This window comes from Opisthocomus hoazin, chromosome Z (genome assembly GCF_030867145.1).
Source record: "Opisthocomus hoazin isolate bOpiHoa1 chromosome Z, bOpiHoa1.hap1, whole genome shotgun sequence".
Lineage (NCBI taxonomy): Eukaryota > Metazoa > Chordata > Aves > Opisthocomiformes > Opisthocomidae > Opisthocomus > Opisthocomus hoazin.
The window spans coordinates 78,644,837-78,661,128 of record NC_134454.1 but is presented as its reverse complement, the minus strand read 5'-3'; the positions used below and the strand labels follow the sequence as shown (position 1 = coordinate 78,661,128).

The 16,292-nt window shown below is 58.9% G+C and overlaps 1 protein-coding gene across 1 annotated transcript; it reads right to left on the bottom strand.

The window, feature by feature from the left end:
* Positions 1-15,733, bottom strand: LOC104337736 (carbonic anhydrase 9). Its single transcript, XM_075411702.1, has 12 exons — positions 15,452-15,733; positions 8,657-8,686; positions 7,234-7,404; positions 4,887-5,029; positions 4,058-4,150; positions 3,700-3,766; positions 3,214-3,371; positions 2,925-3,066; positions 786-809; positions 596-622; positions 379-472; positions 1-229 (listed from the first exon to the last, which is right to left on the bottom strand). Exons 1-12 carry the CDS (start codon positions 15,570-15,572, stop codon positions 166-168), a joined length of 1,134 nt encoding a protein of 377 aa, XP_075267817.1. The 5' UTR covers positions 15,573-15,733; the 3' UTR covers positions 1-165.
* Positions 15,734-16,292: the final 559 nt, after the last annotated feature.

Here is a 16,292-nt window from a genome sequence, read left to right as displayed (position 1 = left end):
AAAAAAAAAATCTACTGGGGCCAGATGCTGCCCCAGGCAAACAGTCCATGTGGGCAGCCTGTGCGGCCGAGGCGTGCTGGAGCGCTTGCCCTCCCGTGGCCCAGGGTGGGAGTGAGGGGAGGTGGGGTGGCCAGCTGAGCTGGGACTGCCGCAGAGGTGCGGGGCTCATGCGGTGTTGTCGGTGGTGGCTGCTGTGTAGATGACCTTGGACTTGGTCTGCGAGTCCAGCCTGATGGGGATGGAAAAGAGGGAGTGTTAGAGCACACAGGAGGGTGCTGCTAACCCATCTTGCTGCCCGAGAGACCACCCTTAACCCCCCATTCTCATGTCTTAGACTTGTGCTGGGCCCCCCTCCTCCTGCAGCTCCCCATCACTCACCGTGCGTTCTGGCTGCGGTGCTTGTAGAGGTACAGCAGGAAGGCCAGCGCCGTGATGGCAAAGAGCACCCCGAAAAGCACGGCCAGCACGTCCCCTGTAAGCCAAGCACAGGCACGTTAGAGTGGGGAGGGTCCCCTGCAGCTCCTGGCCGAGGGAGATGGGGCAAGGCTGAAGCAGCCCGGACACAAAGGCAGCAGCCCGGGCTGAGCACGCTTACCTGCGTGAAACGAAGAGCCGGGGTGTCCTGCAAAGGAGACAAAGACGAGAGGATGAGACAGATGCTTGGGCAGCCTTGCAGTCCCACCATGGCTGCCTGCCCCCCCAGCTCAGCACGTGGCTGGCAGGAGCCCTCTTCCCAGGCACGTACACCCCCCAGTCGCCTTCCTTCGGGCCAGCCCCTCACCTACCTCCTGTTCGTGAGTCGTCATCACCTGCAAGAGAGACAGCGCAGTCAAGAGGTTGCCCGAGGTGCTTGGGAAGTGTCAAGCCTGCAAGGCTCCCCGTCTCCCATGAGCAGGTGGGGAGAGCTGCCTGCTGGATCCCCAGCAGCTCGCAGCGTCTCGCTGCGGGAAGCCTAGCCCTGGTGCCCTGCCAGATGCATCGAGGGGAGAGAGATAAAAAAAAAAAAAAAAAAAAAAAAAAAAAAAAAAAAATGGATCCCTGCACCAAGCCCACACAAAACCCTCACTGAACCCAAGCAGAAACTCCTCCAGTGCTGCTGCCACTGCCTGGGAAGCAGACAGGCAGGGTGCTGAGCACTGCAGCACCCCATGACTGCTCCAAACCCCGCAGCAGACCCCAGAGAGGGGCAGGGGGTGAGCCCAGCAGGCAACAACGGTGGGGACAATTGCCTGCAGGGAGACGGTGGCTGACGACAGCAGGGTACCCTGCATGGGGGTGGCTTGGTGGCCCTACATACTGGGGCAGGAGCTGTGCCACACAAACATTTACCCAACGTGACAGCGTGGCTTTTACACAGCTGCATTATCGTCTGTACACGGCTCCGGCACCGCTCGCAGAGTGGCACTATCTGCGGGCCGTATCCAGCTGCACGGCTGCAGCGGGGAAGCCACCGCCTTCGCCCAGCAGCCAGGGGCAGGAGCAGCTCTCCTGAAATGGGGGTGACTGGGGAACGATCAACAGGCGTGGGCGCAGGAGGTGCAGCTGCAAGCGAAGCAAGATGTGACCCCACAGCACTGCATCTCAGTGCTCAGCAGCCCAGGGGCTAAAACAGATAGTTATCAGCACCGAGGTGGGGAGAAAACCCCAACAGCCCCACGCATGCAAGGCAGAGAACCAGTAACCTCATCTGGGAGTACTGGGACAGTGTCCTTGCACTCCAGGAACAAGGGCTTCGTGGCTTTCTTAAAGTGGAGTTTGTTGAATAGAAATAGCAAGGAAAGAAAAAAAAAAGGCATGTGAGCTGGGCAACTCCCCCCCCCTTGCCCCAGCCTCAGCGGCTGGAGGCTTTGGAACAGCTTCTGCAAGACACTGGTAAAAGAAAGGCTTGGAGGTAAATGGAAAATATGATAAAGTATCTAACAGGTTTACCAAAGATAGAGCATGCCAGCCTAACCCGATACCCTTCTTTGATAAGTGATATTCTAGACAAAGAAAATGCAGTAGATTTTATCTCTGCCGACTTCATTGAAGCATTTGATGTAGTGCCACATGGGAAACTGTGAGCCAGGCTGAAGACCATGGTGATTAAAAGCCTGCAGCCATTAGCGATCTGGCTGCAGGTGGGACGGTGAAGGGAAGTGCCTTGCACCACGGTGTGTGATTACCCAGGCATGCCCAAGGGCCTGGGACCGAGCTTGTGTACTGTTTCTATTAGTCACCTTGACACAAGGTGTAGGAAGTGCCATCAAAACAGAAAAGGAACAGGATGCTAGACAGAAAAACCCCAGTGACCTCGGAGAGCAGCAACAGGCAAGAATTCAGCGATGCAGAGCGATAGTCACACCGGAGGATTCAGAGGAATTTCTACTCGTCGCTGGAAGCCACCAGAGCAAAAGAAACCTTTGAGGACGGGCAGACAGGGATGCTGCAGGCAGGGGACTGTGTGCCCTGCCAGGATGGCTGTGTGGCCCCACTGGCAGAGCACAGCCGTCGGAGGGGGATGGGTCCCCTCCACTGCCCTTCTTGCAAAGTTTGGCGGTGGGGGGCTTACTGCAAGCCTGTACCTCTGCAGTCCTACTGAATTTAGCTATTGCTTTTGGGGATGAAGAAGACAGCTGGGTTGCTAGGACCTAGCTGTTTGCCCTTGACCATACGTATGCATTAGTCCTGCAACTTATTTCTGCAACGGCAAGGATAATACAGGTCCTAGAAACCCATCTTCCCCAGACAGGGTGACAGAAGCGCAGAAATGGAGGAGAGCAGGACCCCAAGACCAGTGCTGCCGTAAGTCACCTGTCGGGCAGGTCTAACCCATGAAAATGCTGCATTTCTGTAAGAGACGCGAAGCCTTGACTCCTGCTCCTCACTCCGTCTCTGCACCCCTGCAGCTGGGTGCAGCCTGAGCATGCTCACGCGCTCCTTACCAGCACGCGTGTCATCTCCCGAGGAGAGGGTGGTCTGGAAACTCGCCAGCACCTGTCGCCCGTGCAGGTCCTGTGCCAGCCGGTAATTATTCTGCAGAGCTTTGCTGTCGTCGTTTCTCAGGCTCATCAGCAGCCTTGACATCTGGAAGGAGAACGGCATGAGCAGTGCGGGGTGCATCCCATCCCACCTTTGGGAGCCAGGTGAGCCCCAGGGGACCAGCACACATGGTGTGTGCTTGCAGGGAGAGCCTGGGCAAGACCCAGCATGGAGATCATCACCCTGACGGACCTGGCCACGAGAAAGCAGCATGGTCTGGTTGAAGACTGTCCACTTCACCGTCTGGTAGCAGGCTGGGGTGGTCAGAGAGCCATTGTAGTGGAAGTAGTGTTTCAGGTTGGCAGGCAGCAGACCGGCAATGTTGAATCCAGGCACCAAGACTTGCTGACCTAGGAGAAGAAACAGCATGGGAGACTGGGGCAACCCCTTAGAGGACAACAGGCAGGACCAGCATGGAGATCATGGGCAGCCTGGCACCGCAGGTGCTAGGGTCTACACTGGTGCACTGAGGCAAGAGCACTGGGTTTGCCCCGGAGGCAGCGGACAGCACGTGGAAGCAGAGGGCACCTTGGAGAGCTGTTTCTGTACAAGCTGTGCCACGCTCCCCTTCTCACATGCATACGGCAAACGGCTGCTGCAGCGTCTCTCTGCCGTGCAGCAGGTTTCTCTGCTGGGCTGCAGCCCCCGAGACAAACGCCAGGTGGGACAGGGCCTTACCTTTTCTTTGGATATCGTACAGATGCTCAAGTATTTCCTGATAGTATGGGTTCTCCCTCGGCCCAACCTGCAACACAGAGACCCCACCATAACGACAAGGACAGGGGCCGAATGGAGACCGGCCGGCGATGGCAGTGCCAACAGGGAGGTATCGCTCCCTGTGAGAAGCACCCTGTCCCAGTGACCCCTTCCTCCTTTTGGGGCTGCTCTGCCTTCTGGACTGCCTTCTCTCTCCCCTTCTCCCCAGGAGCATTTGCACCTTGGACAGTCCTCAAAACTGTGCCTGACTCTGCTTGCCCAGTCCCACCCTCCCCGTGCTCCTACCCCTTCTCGCTCAGGGCTCATCTATGGGACTCACCTCCAGGAAGGCTCCCAGTACAACCAGGCCATCTGGGTAGACCATTGCCTCCTGAAAGTTGTAATACTTGGTGTTGTAGTGGACCACGTGGATCTGGAAGGGAAACACACAATCCCCATGCAGGACGGGCACCTCCGGGAGGTGCTCACCCTCACAGGGCTACAGCCTGCCGGAGCAAGGGCCGGCAGAGACACACATTTGTGATGAGCACGCGTCCTAGGAGGGGAATATTCTGGCAGGACTGAGAGAGTGTGCTGCTGCAAAGCAGCAAGCGTGAAGGTCTGCCCGCAGGAGCTTCCCCAGTCAGGGACAGCAAACTGGCACTCTGCCCTAGATACTAGGGGTCCTACTGCAGCCGGTCTCGGTTTGAGGACAGCAGCTAGAGAAGGAGGGATAATACCAGATGGGAGCTGGCAGAGCAGGAGGACAGTGTGTACAGAGTAAACAGTCCCTGCAGCTCCCAAAGCAGGCTGCTCACAGCCGCCCGGGGAAGCTGGCCCCCCCAGCCCGGGGACGGCCGCGGCTCCTGCTCCATCAGCCCAGGACCAGGCTGCAGCGCGGGGACAGGCTGCACCGCTCACACGCGGCCAGCCCCAGCCCACCTCGGGCAGAGCATCCCGGAGGGTGGTCTCCTCCTCGCCTCTGCACCGCAGGCTGCAGCGCGAGTCTGGCTCAGCACCAAAGCATGGTCTGCTATGCTGAACTCTGCAGCTGCGTTCACCCAGTGACAACCAGGGCCACCGGCTAGGAGCGAGACAGCACTCCAGCACCTTCCATGCCCGGCGCCGGGAGAGGAAAGGTTGCGTTTGTCGCCACGAGGGCTCGTTACCTCCGCAGCAAAGCGTCGGCCGTCGATGGTGTGCTCCGAGCCGGGTCCTGACGGAGAGCCCCAGTGCAGGTGCAGCTGCACGGCACGGTACTGCTGGGCATAGCCATCGGTGATGGCCAGTGACTCGGGCAGCTCGAGGAGAGCTGCAAAGGCAGAAGGAAGAGGTCGGTCAGTAAAACACAAAGTCCATCCCACAGGTACGCAGAGGTGTCTCAAGGGAAAGAGGCTTGTGGAAATTGGTCACAACAACAACAAAAAAAAAAACCACTTGCTTTTCATCTTTCATGAGGCTATGGGCAAATTGACACCCAGAGCTGTGCCAGTGCGGCAAGGTTCAGCTTTTGACTTCAGGTTGTAGGACACCCCAATAAATACATCAGCTTCAAAAATAGCTGCTATGAAAATGCTGGAAAGCGAATAGCTCACCTGCAGAGAATCCCAAGGCCCAGCTCCAAGCCAAATATTACCCAACAATTTATTCGGTAAGTGAGAATAATATAAAGAGACTGTGGACAAAATCCATGGAGAAAGATACTGGCAGGATGGTGAATACCTGCAAGAGCAGGGTGGTTGGACAGAGCTGCAGCGCTTGGCCAGCTGGGACCTTTCACAAAAAGCAGCCTGTGAGTGTCTGACAGCACTGGAGCTGGTGGCACGTAAGCATTAAATATTTTTAAAGCATTTAGAGCTAAAATTTTGCCTTTCTGGGTATGGTAAATACATACTTGTTTTTGCCTTGTACTTTATTTTAATGTGGTTTAGCCAGCTATCCTGGACTCATGCAGCAGTGTGGCAAATCTAAAGCTGAGCTACCTGGACACTCACCAAAATATCAGGAGCATCCCTGGACCCTGAGAAAGACCATCCTATCCTTCTAAGCACCTTTCCCTCATTTTTCATGTCAACTCTTTTACTTCCTCCTTCTTTATAGGTGAAGTGTCCCTTAGTCATGTCACCGAGCTATGGTGCAGGTCCGGGATTAACCATGTTAGCAGCTGTGGTGAGTCATTTGTCCTCTCCCGTGCTACCTGCCACTGGGTTCAGGCATACAGAACTCTAATACGGGAAGTGGGAGACTGGGGATTTATCTGCTTTTACATTTCTTTTGTATATCTAAATGATTGCATTCCGTCTACTAGCTACCTGAGTCATTTTCAGGCCCTGAAAAAGCTTGTACAGCATATACACTTTATATTACAAAAAGGAGTAACTGCCCAGATATTTACTGGACTTGCAACTTTCTGTTTATTTATGGCTTTTCATAAGGCAGACTGGGAGCTGCTAGAATAAGAAAAGGCATCTTATAAACATGTGAGGAACTACTTCCCCCCCACCCCAATGAAAATGCTCTGACTGCTTTTCCAAACACCAAGCAACACCAGATGCCAGGGTGTCTAAAATAGCAACTACTGAGCTCAACTAGTTTAACTCTGCAGGCACGCTAGGGCAGGAGACCATAATATAAAGCTCTGGACATGCACTGCACAGGCAATCTGACCATGCACAGTGAGTCTGACCTTTTGAGTTTGTTGTATACACAGGTCAGCTCCATCTCATTAGCTACCAGGGTAAAGAGGTGCCTTAACACACCATCAGCGAGTTCTTAAGTCGCTTTCTCCGTCACCTTTTCTTAGTTTGGGGACTGGCAGATACCAGCATGCACAAAACGCTCAGCTTTCTCCCACAAAAAGCTGGTAGCAACCAGGACACACCATCCCCAGCTGTAAGGTGGTGAGTGGGAAGGAGATGTAGTTTTCCTCCATACCTGGCATGGCGAGACTGATACTAAAATAATGTGAATAAGTTGTGTCCAGACTTTTCAAAAAGCATTCTAAAATTGGAGAAGGGAAACAAAAGACCTGTAAAAATTTAAAGATCTTGAGACAGTATTCTGAAACACAGACTTAAAGAAGTTGGCCAATGCCGTGTCCTAACAGAGAGGTAGGTACCTTAAAGGCTAAGCCACATCAGAGACTGACTAGTCCTTTGAAAGTGAAATGCAGGGGAGGAACTAGTGGCTGCAAACCTGCGTTAGAAATACCAGGGACACATTTCTGAAGGAAACATGCATTCCTTTAACAAATTCCTGGAGCCAGCTCCCAAAGGCAGTGAGTAGCGAGTTCTCCATCTCCAGGTTTCTCCCCTCCAGCCAGAAAAGCACATGGACCTGTAAAGGCTCAACAGCTTGATGCTTCCCTTTTGGCCTTGAAGGCAACATGATTGTAGCCTGGAAGATAATCCCCTCACCAGAGCCCAGGGGAAGCGGGTCAGAGAAGCCCAGTCCTGCCGGGAGAGGCTGAGGAGGCTCTGCTTGTGCCCCAGTGTCTGCCTGTGGCTTTGCACCCACCTGTGTGCCCGTTGTTACTCAGCTTGAGCTTCTGGCTGGCGGGCAGGCTGTAGCCAGAGAGCTGGATTGGCCGCAGATGGGGGCTGAAGACGGTCTTGGTGGTGTCAATGTCGATAGGCGACTGCATGTTGCCCGCACAGTCCGGGTAGTCCACACCCCACTGGTCCGTGTCTGGTATGAGGAGGAAGGGAGGGAGAGCCAGTGAGACTGCCCGGCCAAGGAGCCCGCCAAAAAGGAGGTTTGGTGGGTGGTGGGGAAGGGGACAGGCATGGCCAGGGAATAAGCCACGCATGCAAGGTTAGTTTCCATCAAGATAGCTTGGGAGCAGCTCTTTGCCACCATGTGACTGCATACAGCTGTATCAGGAAAGGTCTCGGACCATGGTGAGCTGCCAGGAAAGTCTATTTTTGGGGTGTTTGGGAAGAGTGCGAGAAGATCATTTACAAGTGGACTTGGCAAGCTGAGGAGCTGCTGCTCTGCAGCTCATCACACGCTTGCTGCCTTGCACAGCCTGGCCTCTGGCAGGTATCGACCCACCACTTCACCCATGCTGGTACTTGAGCAAGGTACCACAGTACTGCTGGGATCACACGAGCCCACTGCCACAGGTCTGACAGGTTCCCGGCTGCTAACTGCACTGCTACAGCCCTGCAAAGGGCCAGCTCACATGGCTGGGATGGCTGCTTGAACTGCCACCTCTCCCCAGTTCCATGGCTGGGATAAGCACGGCTGATGCCCCAGAAACCTTCCCTTGCACTGCACGGAGCTGCTGCTAGCACATCTTGGGCCAGTGCAAACCCTGGCTCGTCCCAGCCCCTCACAGGACCCCCGTAAAGATGGAGCTGGGTGTTAGCAGGTCCAAGCCAGCCCTTGGTCCCGAGCAGGTGCGGGGGCCTGGCCCACCACCGCAGCGGGAAGGGGTGTGTTTGTGCTACCACTGCAGCGATGCCCATCATGGGTGCTGTGGACAAGCCCCCCACAACATGATGGGAGGGCAGGGCCAGGCAGGGCGGAGAGGGAAGGTGACAGAGGACAGGGGTGAGGATGCAAGCTAATCCCAGGGCAGGTCAAAGTCCCAGCATGGGCTGTAAGTCCAGCCTGGAGAACCCAGCCTGCTTCGGCACAGGATCAGGGGACCTCCTGTTCAGAGAGAACCCCTGCCCTGAGGGGCATCCCTCCACACCCAGGGGACTGGGGAAACCCTCAGCAGAACCGCTGCTTCCTGCTCAAGCCAGAGCAACCACCAGCTCTTCAGCCCATCTGTGCCCAGGTTCAGGCACCACTGAAGCGTCAGGGTCAGGCAGGAGGGAAGGGTGAGACGTGGAGCACACACAGTAGCCCTGTAATCATTAACCACGTCTGGCTCAGGCCCAGGGTCTGCTGGGTGGTAGAAAAAAAGCAGGAGTAACTGCAGGGTATTTACCATCATAGGTCCAGTGACCGTGGCCAGTACCTTGAAAAAAAAGAGAAAAAAAACCACATGAATGGAAGGGAAGGGTTGGCAGCAAGCACACCTCTGCCAGGCAGCGCTCCCAGCCGCGGCAGCAGGTCTCTGGACTCCCACTGCCTTCAGTCCCCCTCCCTGGCTTCAGTTCCTCACTCCTCCCTCTGCCCCAGTGAGGGGGATGCTCCCAGAGGTCACTGACTCCTCTGAGCAGGGCCAGATCTCCTGCAGCTGTCGGCCAGAGGGAAAGCTCCAGGTCTTGACGCTTTGTTATCAACCTTATAATGGAAAAATAAGAGATATTGGCTTCCGTCACTGAGCAGCTGTACCAGTGCTATTGCAGCTACTCCAGAGCAGCCAAAACCTCCCACTGTCCCAAGACAAAGCACTTAACGAGGCAGGTCTGCAGCTTCCCTGCTCAGGCTCCGTAAGCAAGAGCAGCCAGGGAATCGGCTGTCCTGGTGGCACTCCTGGGATGCTGAAGTGCTGGAGGGGGTGTAGGGAAAAGCCGCTCCCAGACCACGAGGAGTGTGGGCAGCGAGCTGCATTGCACCACGCAGACACCGTCCTCCCACCGCGGAAAAGCAGCTCTGGGACTCACGGCAGAGGAAGCCAGCGAGCACCAAAACCTTGTCTTCCTCATGAGCGAGTGCCCCTACCCTGCGGGCAGACTGCCACAAGAAAATGTGTCAGACCAAACACCCAGCTCCCGTCCTGGCAGCCCCCTGCCCCAACTCGCCCAACCACCCAAATTCCCAGAGCTGCATAAAGGTCCTACACCCCACAAACCCTCTGCCTAGGAAAGGCAGGAGGGTGGATGGGCATCCCACACCAGGACCACTGCACATTCCATGTCACCCATGGGGCACAGTGGCCATGGCAGAGATGTGCCCTGAGCTCTGGGGGTGTCCCAGGGGTGCAGGTCGAGAGGGAGCTAAGCCCTCCTGGGGCAGGTCCTGAGGGTATGACAGTGCTCCACACACCAGCCCTCGCACCATCACTCTCCTCCGGAGCTGCCAGCAAAGCCCAGGCTCCCAGCATGTCACTGGAGATGGCCTGAGAGGTGCCCCAGAGCCTCTTCTCAAATGCCCTCGACCAAACACCTCAGCGATCACCAGCCCTTCTACAAGCAACCAGCTCCAGGCAAAAGGATGTGGGGCTTGGATTTACCCCAAGCAGAGAAACGTGGCCCATAAGGATTATGCCCCTGCCCTGATTGGCACAAGAGGTATTTCACGGGCTCCTCCTCTGACTTGTGCTTACCAGCATGCTCATCATTACAGACAGGCTGTTGGCACATCCCAATTCACAAGGGCTGGAGCAGACGTTGACAGATTGGGACAGGCTTGGGGTGATGGGGTTCATGCACCCAGCAGCAAAGGGCAGCATCTACACCCGCTTCCACCAGCTCACCAGGGTGCAAGGACACAGACGAGCACTTAGCAGGTACAGTCCAGCCCGGACACCACCTCTGTCCCTTGGCAGGGCCAAAAGCATGCCAGCCTGGCAGGGATGCAGGAGAGGCTCAGCAGGCGCTGCTCCAGTCCCCATCCCTATCGACAGCCACTTGCTATTAATAGGAGCGGATTCCAGCTCAGGGGTGAGAAAGGAAGAGGCACAATTTCCCAGGCCCAGATGTCCTATGCGAGGCCCCAAGCCCAGTGGGATCCTGCCCTCCTCTCAGCAAGGATCTAAGCATGGGCGCTGCTGGGGACCTTTGGTGCATCTGCTGCCCCGGAGAGCGAATGGCCACGGCAAAACCAGGCTGGGAAGGGCTGGAAGGTGCTTAGGGGCACCGGGAGCTTCCGAGATGGAAAAGGTCCTCAGGGCTCCCTCCAGCATCGCCGGTGACTCCTCTCTGCAGTGCTTCTGATGCTCAGGAGTGATGGTCCGGAGTCACTTGCCCAGGCACAGGGTACTCCCACAGGCACATGAAGAAGGGGCAGCAAGCAGCGGGCTGGGCGAGGTATGGCTGCCTGTATCAGGCAGGAACATGTGTGCCTCAGGACAGGCTGCAGTGCCCTCCCCATGCCTGCTTGCATAGCACTGCCCTGGGATGCACCCAGCTGTCCTGTAGCAAGCTGAGATTCATCCTGCCCACCTTGCTCACACAAAGGTTACCTGCTCCCCAGACACCGATTAAGTGCCAAAATCCAGAGTACGGCTGCCTTCCTCTGCAAACACCTCACATCTTCCCCGCCCTGTCCCTGCCCCACTTGGCACTGCCTGCACAAGGTGGTCATGGCTTTCCCACAAGAGCCACGTGTGGCGGGATTCCTAGGCAGGATTCCTGCAGCACAAGGGTGGCTATCAGCACGGGGAAACCCCCGAGGGGCACTCGCGTCCCGGCACAGGCAGGGCACGGCAGCCCAGGGCAGCCAGTGACTGCACATGCCTCAACCGGCACGGCCCGCCCCGGCACCCTGCCTTCTGCTCACCTCCAGGGACGCTGCCTCGACAGAAAGCAACTCCAACATCGCATCGTAAATTGTGCAATAGCACTGTGCTGGCACCTGCCCTGCTGTGTCAGCACCGTGCCGCCCACCCCAGGCTCCCACGTCCCCCCATGCCTGTCTGTTCCCACAGCCAAGGGGGCTCCGGACCCTCCTCGCAGCCTCCCGCCAGCTCAGTGCAGCAGCTTGGAGCACCCCGAAGGCTGCAGCTGCACCCAGGAGTCAGCCCCATCCACCCCGACTCAGACTGCCCCAGGGGTCTCTTGGCACCAGAGCCAAGAGGACCCGCGAGCACTTGTCCATGCACGGAAGCCACCCGGGTGTGTTTCCACACAGTGTGGATCTGGGCGCAGCTACGGCGCAGCCAGGCCACCCACCTGGAAGGCATCTCGCAAGCCCAGCTGCGCAGGGTTAGGTCCCCTTGGCGCAGGCACCGAGCGCTGCGAGATGGCATCGCGGTGAGCCCAGCACTGGGTCGGGCTCTCGGCATCTGCCCCGGCCTCAGCGTGGCTCGGAGGAGCCGTGCAACGCTCCGGTCCCTTCCACGTGGGGGCATTCGCAATCTCGCAGCCCTTTGCCATGAACATTAACCCACTGCCCTGCCTAAATGTCGATTTGCATAACCTCAGCCTGCCTCCCACGCTCTCCGTCGGAGCACGTCTTCTCCCTCGGAAAGCTGCATGGCGCCAGGTCTCCTTTCTGATGAACGGCAGCCACCCACCGCGACCGACGCGGCTGCACCTCGGCAGTGGGTGCCGCAGCTCTTCGCACGCCCTGCCCTACCTCCAAGCGCCCGCAGCCCCGGCGGGGACTGCCAAGCACTCCCAAAAACGTCGGGGGAAACAACCTTGCTGCTGCTCTGAGCTCATGGGGAGATAACACGCAAGAAGAGGACTCCTAGCACAAAAACGTAGTAGGGTACCACCAGGAGCTGCCTGCCCTTGCAGGTGAGAAAGCCTCCATGCTCAGCCACACAGAGCCCCTTTGGTCCAGCTGAGCTCGAAATGCCACTCCGCACCCCCAGCAGCCTGCGATCCGGCAGAGTTTCCCCCTTTCACTCCCTCCCTCCTTTGTGCTTTCTCCCCATGTTCCTCGCTCCCTCTCCGACCTCCCATTTTGGGATACAGCGCCGGCTCGCTTCCCTCCTTGACATCCAACACCATCCAACAACACTTTCCCGCCGAGCTCAGGCAGACGCTGCCATTACCAGCGCGCGGCTCGGCATGTCCTGCAGCCCAGGAGGAAGGGTAGGAGCAGCTTTCGGCAGGGTGAGGAGCCAGCACAACCGCGGGCCGCTGCTAATCGCATGAAGGAAAGGCGCCGGTGCAGCAGGCTGCTCCCAGGAGACCTCACCCGGGGGACACAGGGATGGACCACGCACCCGAGGGACTCGGGATCATTTGAACAGAGCGAAAGGCACCCCTTAGCAGAGCCAGGCAAGGAGACCAGAGGGTCAGCCCTATTCATCTAGCCCCCTCCATCCTCTGCTTTTCACATTTTAGGGGGTACGCAGCCCAAAGCTGCTGCAGGGCACTCAACAACACTGAAACATTTGTGCCGTTCACAGCGTGGATGCTGCCTGGCAGCAATGTGGCCACCGGTGCTGCCTGCTTGCCTGAACTCCGGTAGAAGTTCCACGGCTGGTGTGTGGTGGGCAGGGCAGTGGGCTTCGCTTCTCGCTTGGACATTCTGCTCTCTCATGGGCTGGGCACACGATGCCCTGCGCTCAGCCACAGAGAGCACTGGGATCCTGCCAGAGCCTCCTGTCCCTGCTGGGACCCAGCCCTGAACCAGACCCGGGTCAAAGCCCTGTGGGATGAGGCCTGTTACAGGGGATGCCAGCGCAGGACCACCTTGCTGTGCCCCCGAGGAAGAAGCCCCTGTCTTCAGATCAGTCCCAGGCTGTGGGGGGACCAGTGGTGCTCATGGCCCAGAGAAGAGGGGAAGCCAGGTGTTATTCCTGATGCTCAGTGAGCCAGGAGGAACCAGGACATGCAGAGATGCACACAGAGTGCAAGTCCCAAAGCAGGGACCAGCCACAGCAGCTAGGTCCTAGCCTACGAAACTCATCTGAGCACTATGTCCCTTGAAAGCAAGCTGCCCAGGGAGGTTGTGGAGTCTCCTTCTCTGGAGGTATTCAAGACCCGCCTGGACAAGGTCCTGTGCAGCCTGCTGTAGGTGACCCTGCTTCGGCAGGAGGGTTGGACTGGATGACCCACAGAGGTCCCTTCCAACCCCGACCAGTGCCCCTCTGCTCACGCTGCCCACAGCCAACTCTCCAGGCCAGTCTACAGCAAGCACAGCACAGGGCACAGTGTCTAGGGAAGTGGGGTGCACAACCCGAGCATCCTTCTGCCAAGCCTCACGAGGAGCCTCTCTACGGGAAGGCTGTGCCGTTCCAGCCCTACCTCCACCAGCACAGCCCTGGTTTCTCCATCCAGACGCACACCCCATGCCCTTTCAGCCCGGGGACACCACCCCGCGCGTTGCCCATGGGGGCACTGATCCCTCCCAAGCCCGGCTGCATTAAAGCCCCTTTGTGTTTATAAACTCTGACCCACTGCAAGCCTTTGGGATCAGCCTTTAATCTGCCCCTGGTAGCAGAGGTCGCTGCAGGGATTGTTCTTTGTGTTCCTGGGGGAGGACTGCTCAGGCCAGCTCTCCCCAGAGGGGCAAGGGCTTGGGTGGAGGAAAGCACAGGGCAGGCTTCACTCCGGGGCACATCCCTGCTCGCTGTTAACCCAACTGCCACAGCAAGTGCCAGGGGAAAGAGCAAACAATTACGGAGCATGGCAGAGAAAGGGCCATCCCAGCAGAAGGGATAAAAATGGGGAAATCCCAGGGGACAGATCACTCCTTGAAGCTGGGGAAGGAGATGAATAAGGGGTATTAAGCAACAGAAGCGAGCATTGGAGGATGAGCAAGAAGAGGACATGGAGAGCAGGACGGGTGTGAACAGGAGGGAGAGAGGGAATAGGCTGCAGTGGGAAAGGCAGTTACCGTTTCGCAAAGACACTCATCACACAGGACTTGGGGCTCTGGGCAAGCCAGCAGTTCCTCAGAGAGCAACCCCACAGCAAAGCCTCAGTGACAACCGCCCAGCTTGTGCTGAGTGTCCAGGGCTGGGGGGCAAAACCAAGGACACGCTACGAGGCTGAGCCCAGGAAACAAACCCGCAGGCAAAGCCTGAACGAGGAACGTAGCCAGCAACAGGAACATCCCAGCAGAGTGCTCAGACCCACGCGAGCAAACTCATGGCACTGCCCCAAAATCCCTGCTGAGCACTGGCAGTGCCACAGTCCCCAGTCAGAAAAGGGACCAAGATCAAAGACCCAGGACTCTTCCCCCCAAAACAGTGACCCTGAAATCTGAAAGCCCCCATGCCACCAGCAATACAGTTCTTGGGGGGGGAGGGGGCACAAATCACCACCCAGCCCCAAGTTCAGGCACGTCCCCCATTCCCCACCGTCAGCCATGGGGCAGACCCCCACCAATTCCCCAGCGGGGCCGGACCCTGTCCTCGCTGGGCTGTGGAGGGGACAATGCGGATGCAGGGCCAGGCACGGTGGACCCCGCTGGGGAGAGGCCATGCTGCAGGACAAAGGGGACCATCTGCCATCCCGCCACACTGGGGTCCGGCGCTGGGTTCACCCAAGGCACAGCTCGCTGCACAGTCCCAGCGACTCCCATACCAGCAGCCACGAAGCCCCCTACTCTGAAGCAAAATAGACTTGGTGGGGGAAAAGGGCTGCCGGCAGGGTGGGGGGCCCCAGCCCCTGGGCAGGGGTCGGGCCGCACCGGAGTTGGCGGGAGCGGGGACAAAGGCAGGGACGTGCTGGGGGGGGGCTGCTCCCGCAGCTGGGCAATGCTGGGGGGGCACAGCCCCACAGGGGCACCCCACACTGGAGCACACTTGGGCCCCTAGAAAGGGTGCAGGAGGAGGTACAGCAGCCCCCCCCAAACCAAGCAAGGGGAGAGCTCCTCAGCGCTGGCGACCCCCCCCCCCCCCTCGCCCCCCCAAGGCACTAGGCATCCCAAATCCATCACTCCACGCACCGGGGTCCCCCAAGCTTCACGGATCCCAGACCCAGCAAGGGGGGGGGGGAAACCCCGCGCACCTGGGCACCCCCAAACTCGGTATCGGGGTGCTCCACGCACCGCGCTGCCCAAGGCACCGGGGATCCCAAACTCGGTATCGGGGAACACGCCACGCATCGGGACGCCCCGCGCCCAGGGGACCCCCAAGCCCGGCGGCGGGGTGCCCCACGCGCCGGGGGCTCCCTGCCCACGGGGGACACCCCCCCCCCCCCCCCCCGCTCACCTTTCTCCTTGGAGGGCGGTAGGTCCTCGCCGCCTTGCTCCTGGTGCTGCTGGCTGCCGGCGCCGGCGCGGCCCAGGGCGGCCAGGAGCAGGAGGGAGACCCGCAGCGCGGCGCGGCTCATCTCCGGCGAGGGCGCGGGTGTGGGTGCGGGACGGCCGGCGGACGGCTCCGAGCCCGCCCGGCCGCGCGTACGTGAGAGCCGACGGGAGGAGGAGGCGGCGGCTCTGACGCCGCCGTTACCTTTTATAGAGGCTGGGAGGCAAAGTCTGCCGCCGACCGGCCCGGCCCGGCCCGGCCAGGTGAGCCGCCCGGCGCGGGGCTCGAACCGGCGACGCTTCCGGGGGCTGCCCCTGCCCCACCCCGGGGCACCCCCGCCGGCGCGCGCCTGGGGCCCTGCGCGGGGGGCGGGGGAACCCCGTCGGCTGCGCGGACCCCTCAGCCGTGGGTGGGGGACCCCTCAGCCAGGGGGTGTCCCCTCTCCTCAGCAATGGTGAGGGACTCCTCACCCATGGTGTCCCCTCTCCTCGGTGATGGGTGAAGGTCCCCTCGGCCATGGGTTTCCCCTCTCCTCGGTGATCAGTGAGGAACCCCTCAGCCATGGTGTCCCCTCTCTTGAGACATGGTGAGGGACCCGTTAGCCATGGGTGTCCCATCTCCTTAGCAGTGGGTGAGGGACCCCTCAGCCATGGTGAGGGACCCCTTAGCCAATGGTGTCCCCTCTCCTCAGCCATGGTGAGGAACCCCTCACCCATGGTGTCCCCTCTCCTCAGTAACAGTGAGGAGCCCCTCAGCCATGGTTGTCCCCTCTGCTCAGCAGTGGGTGAGTGACCCCTTAGCCATG

Coding starts and splice junctions, on each gene's coding strand:
- LOC104337736 (XM_075411702.1), bottom strand. CDS start 15,572: ATGAGCCGCGCCGCGCTGCGGGTCTCCCTCCTGCTCCTGGCCGCCCTG. Junction 4,151..4,886: donor GCCGACGCTTTGCTGCGGAG/GTAACGAGCCCT, acceptor TTTCCCTTCCAG/ATCCACGTGGTCCACTACAA. Junction 810..2,924: donor GGGAGATGACACGCGTGCTG/GTAAGGAGCGCG, acceptor TCTCTCTTGCAG/GTGATGACGACTCACGAACA.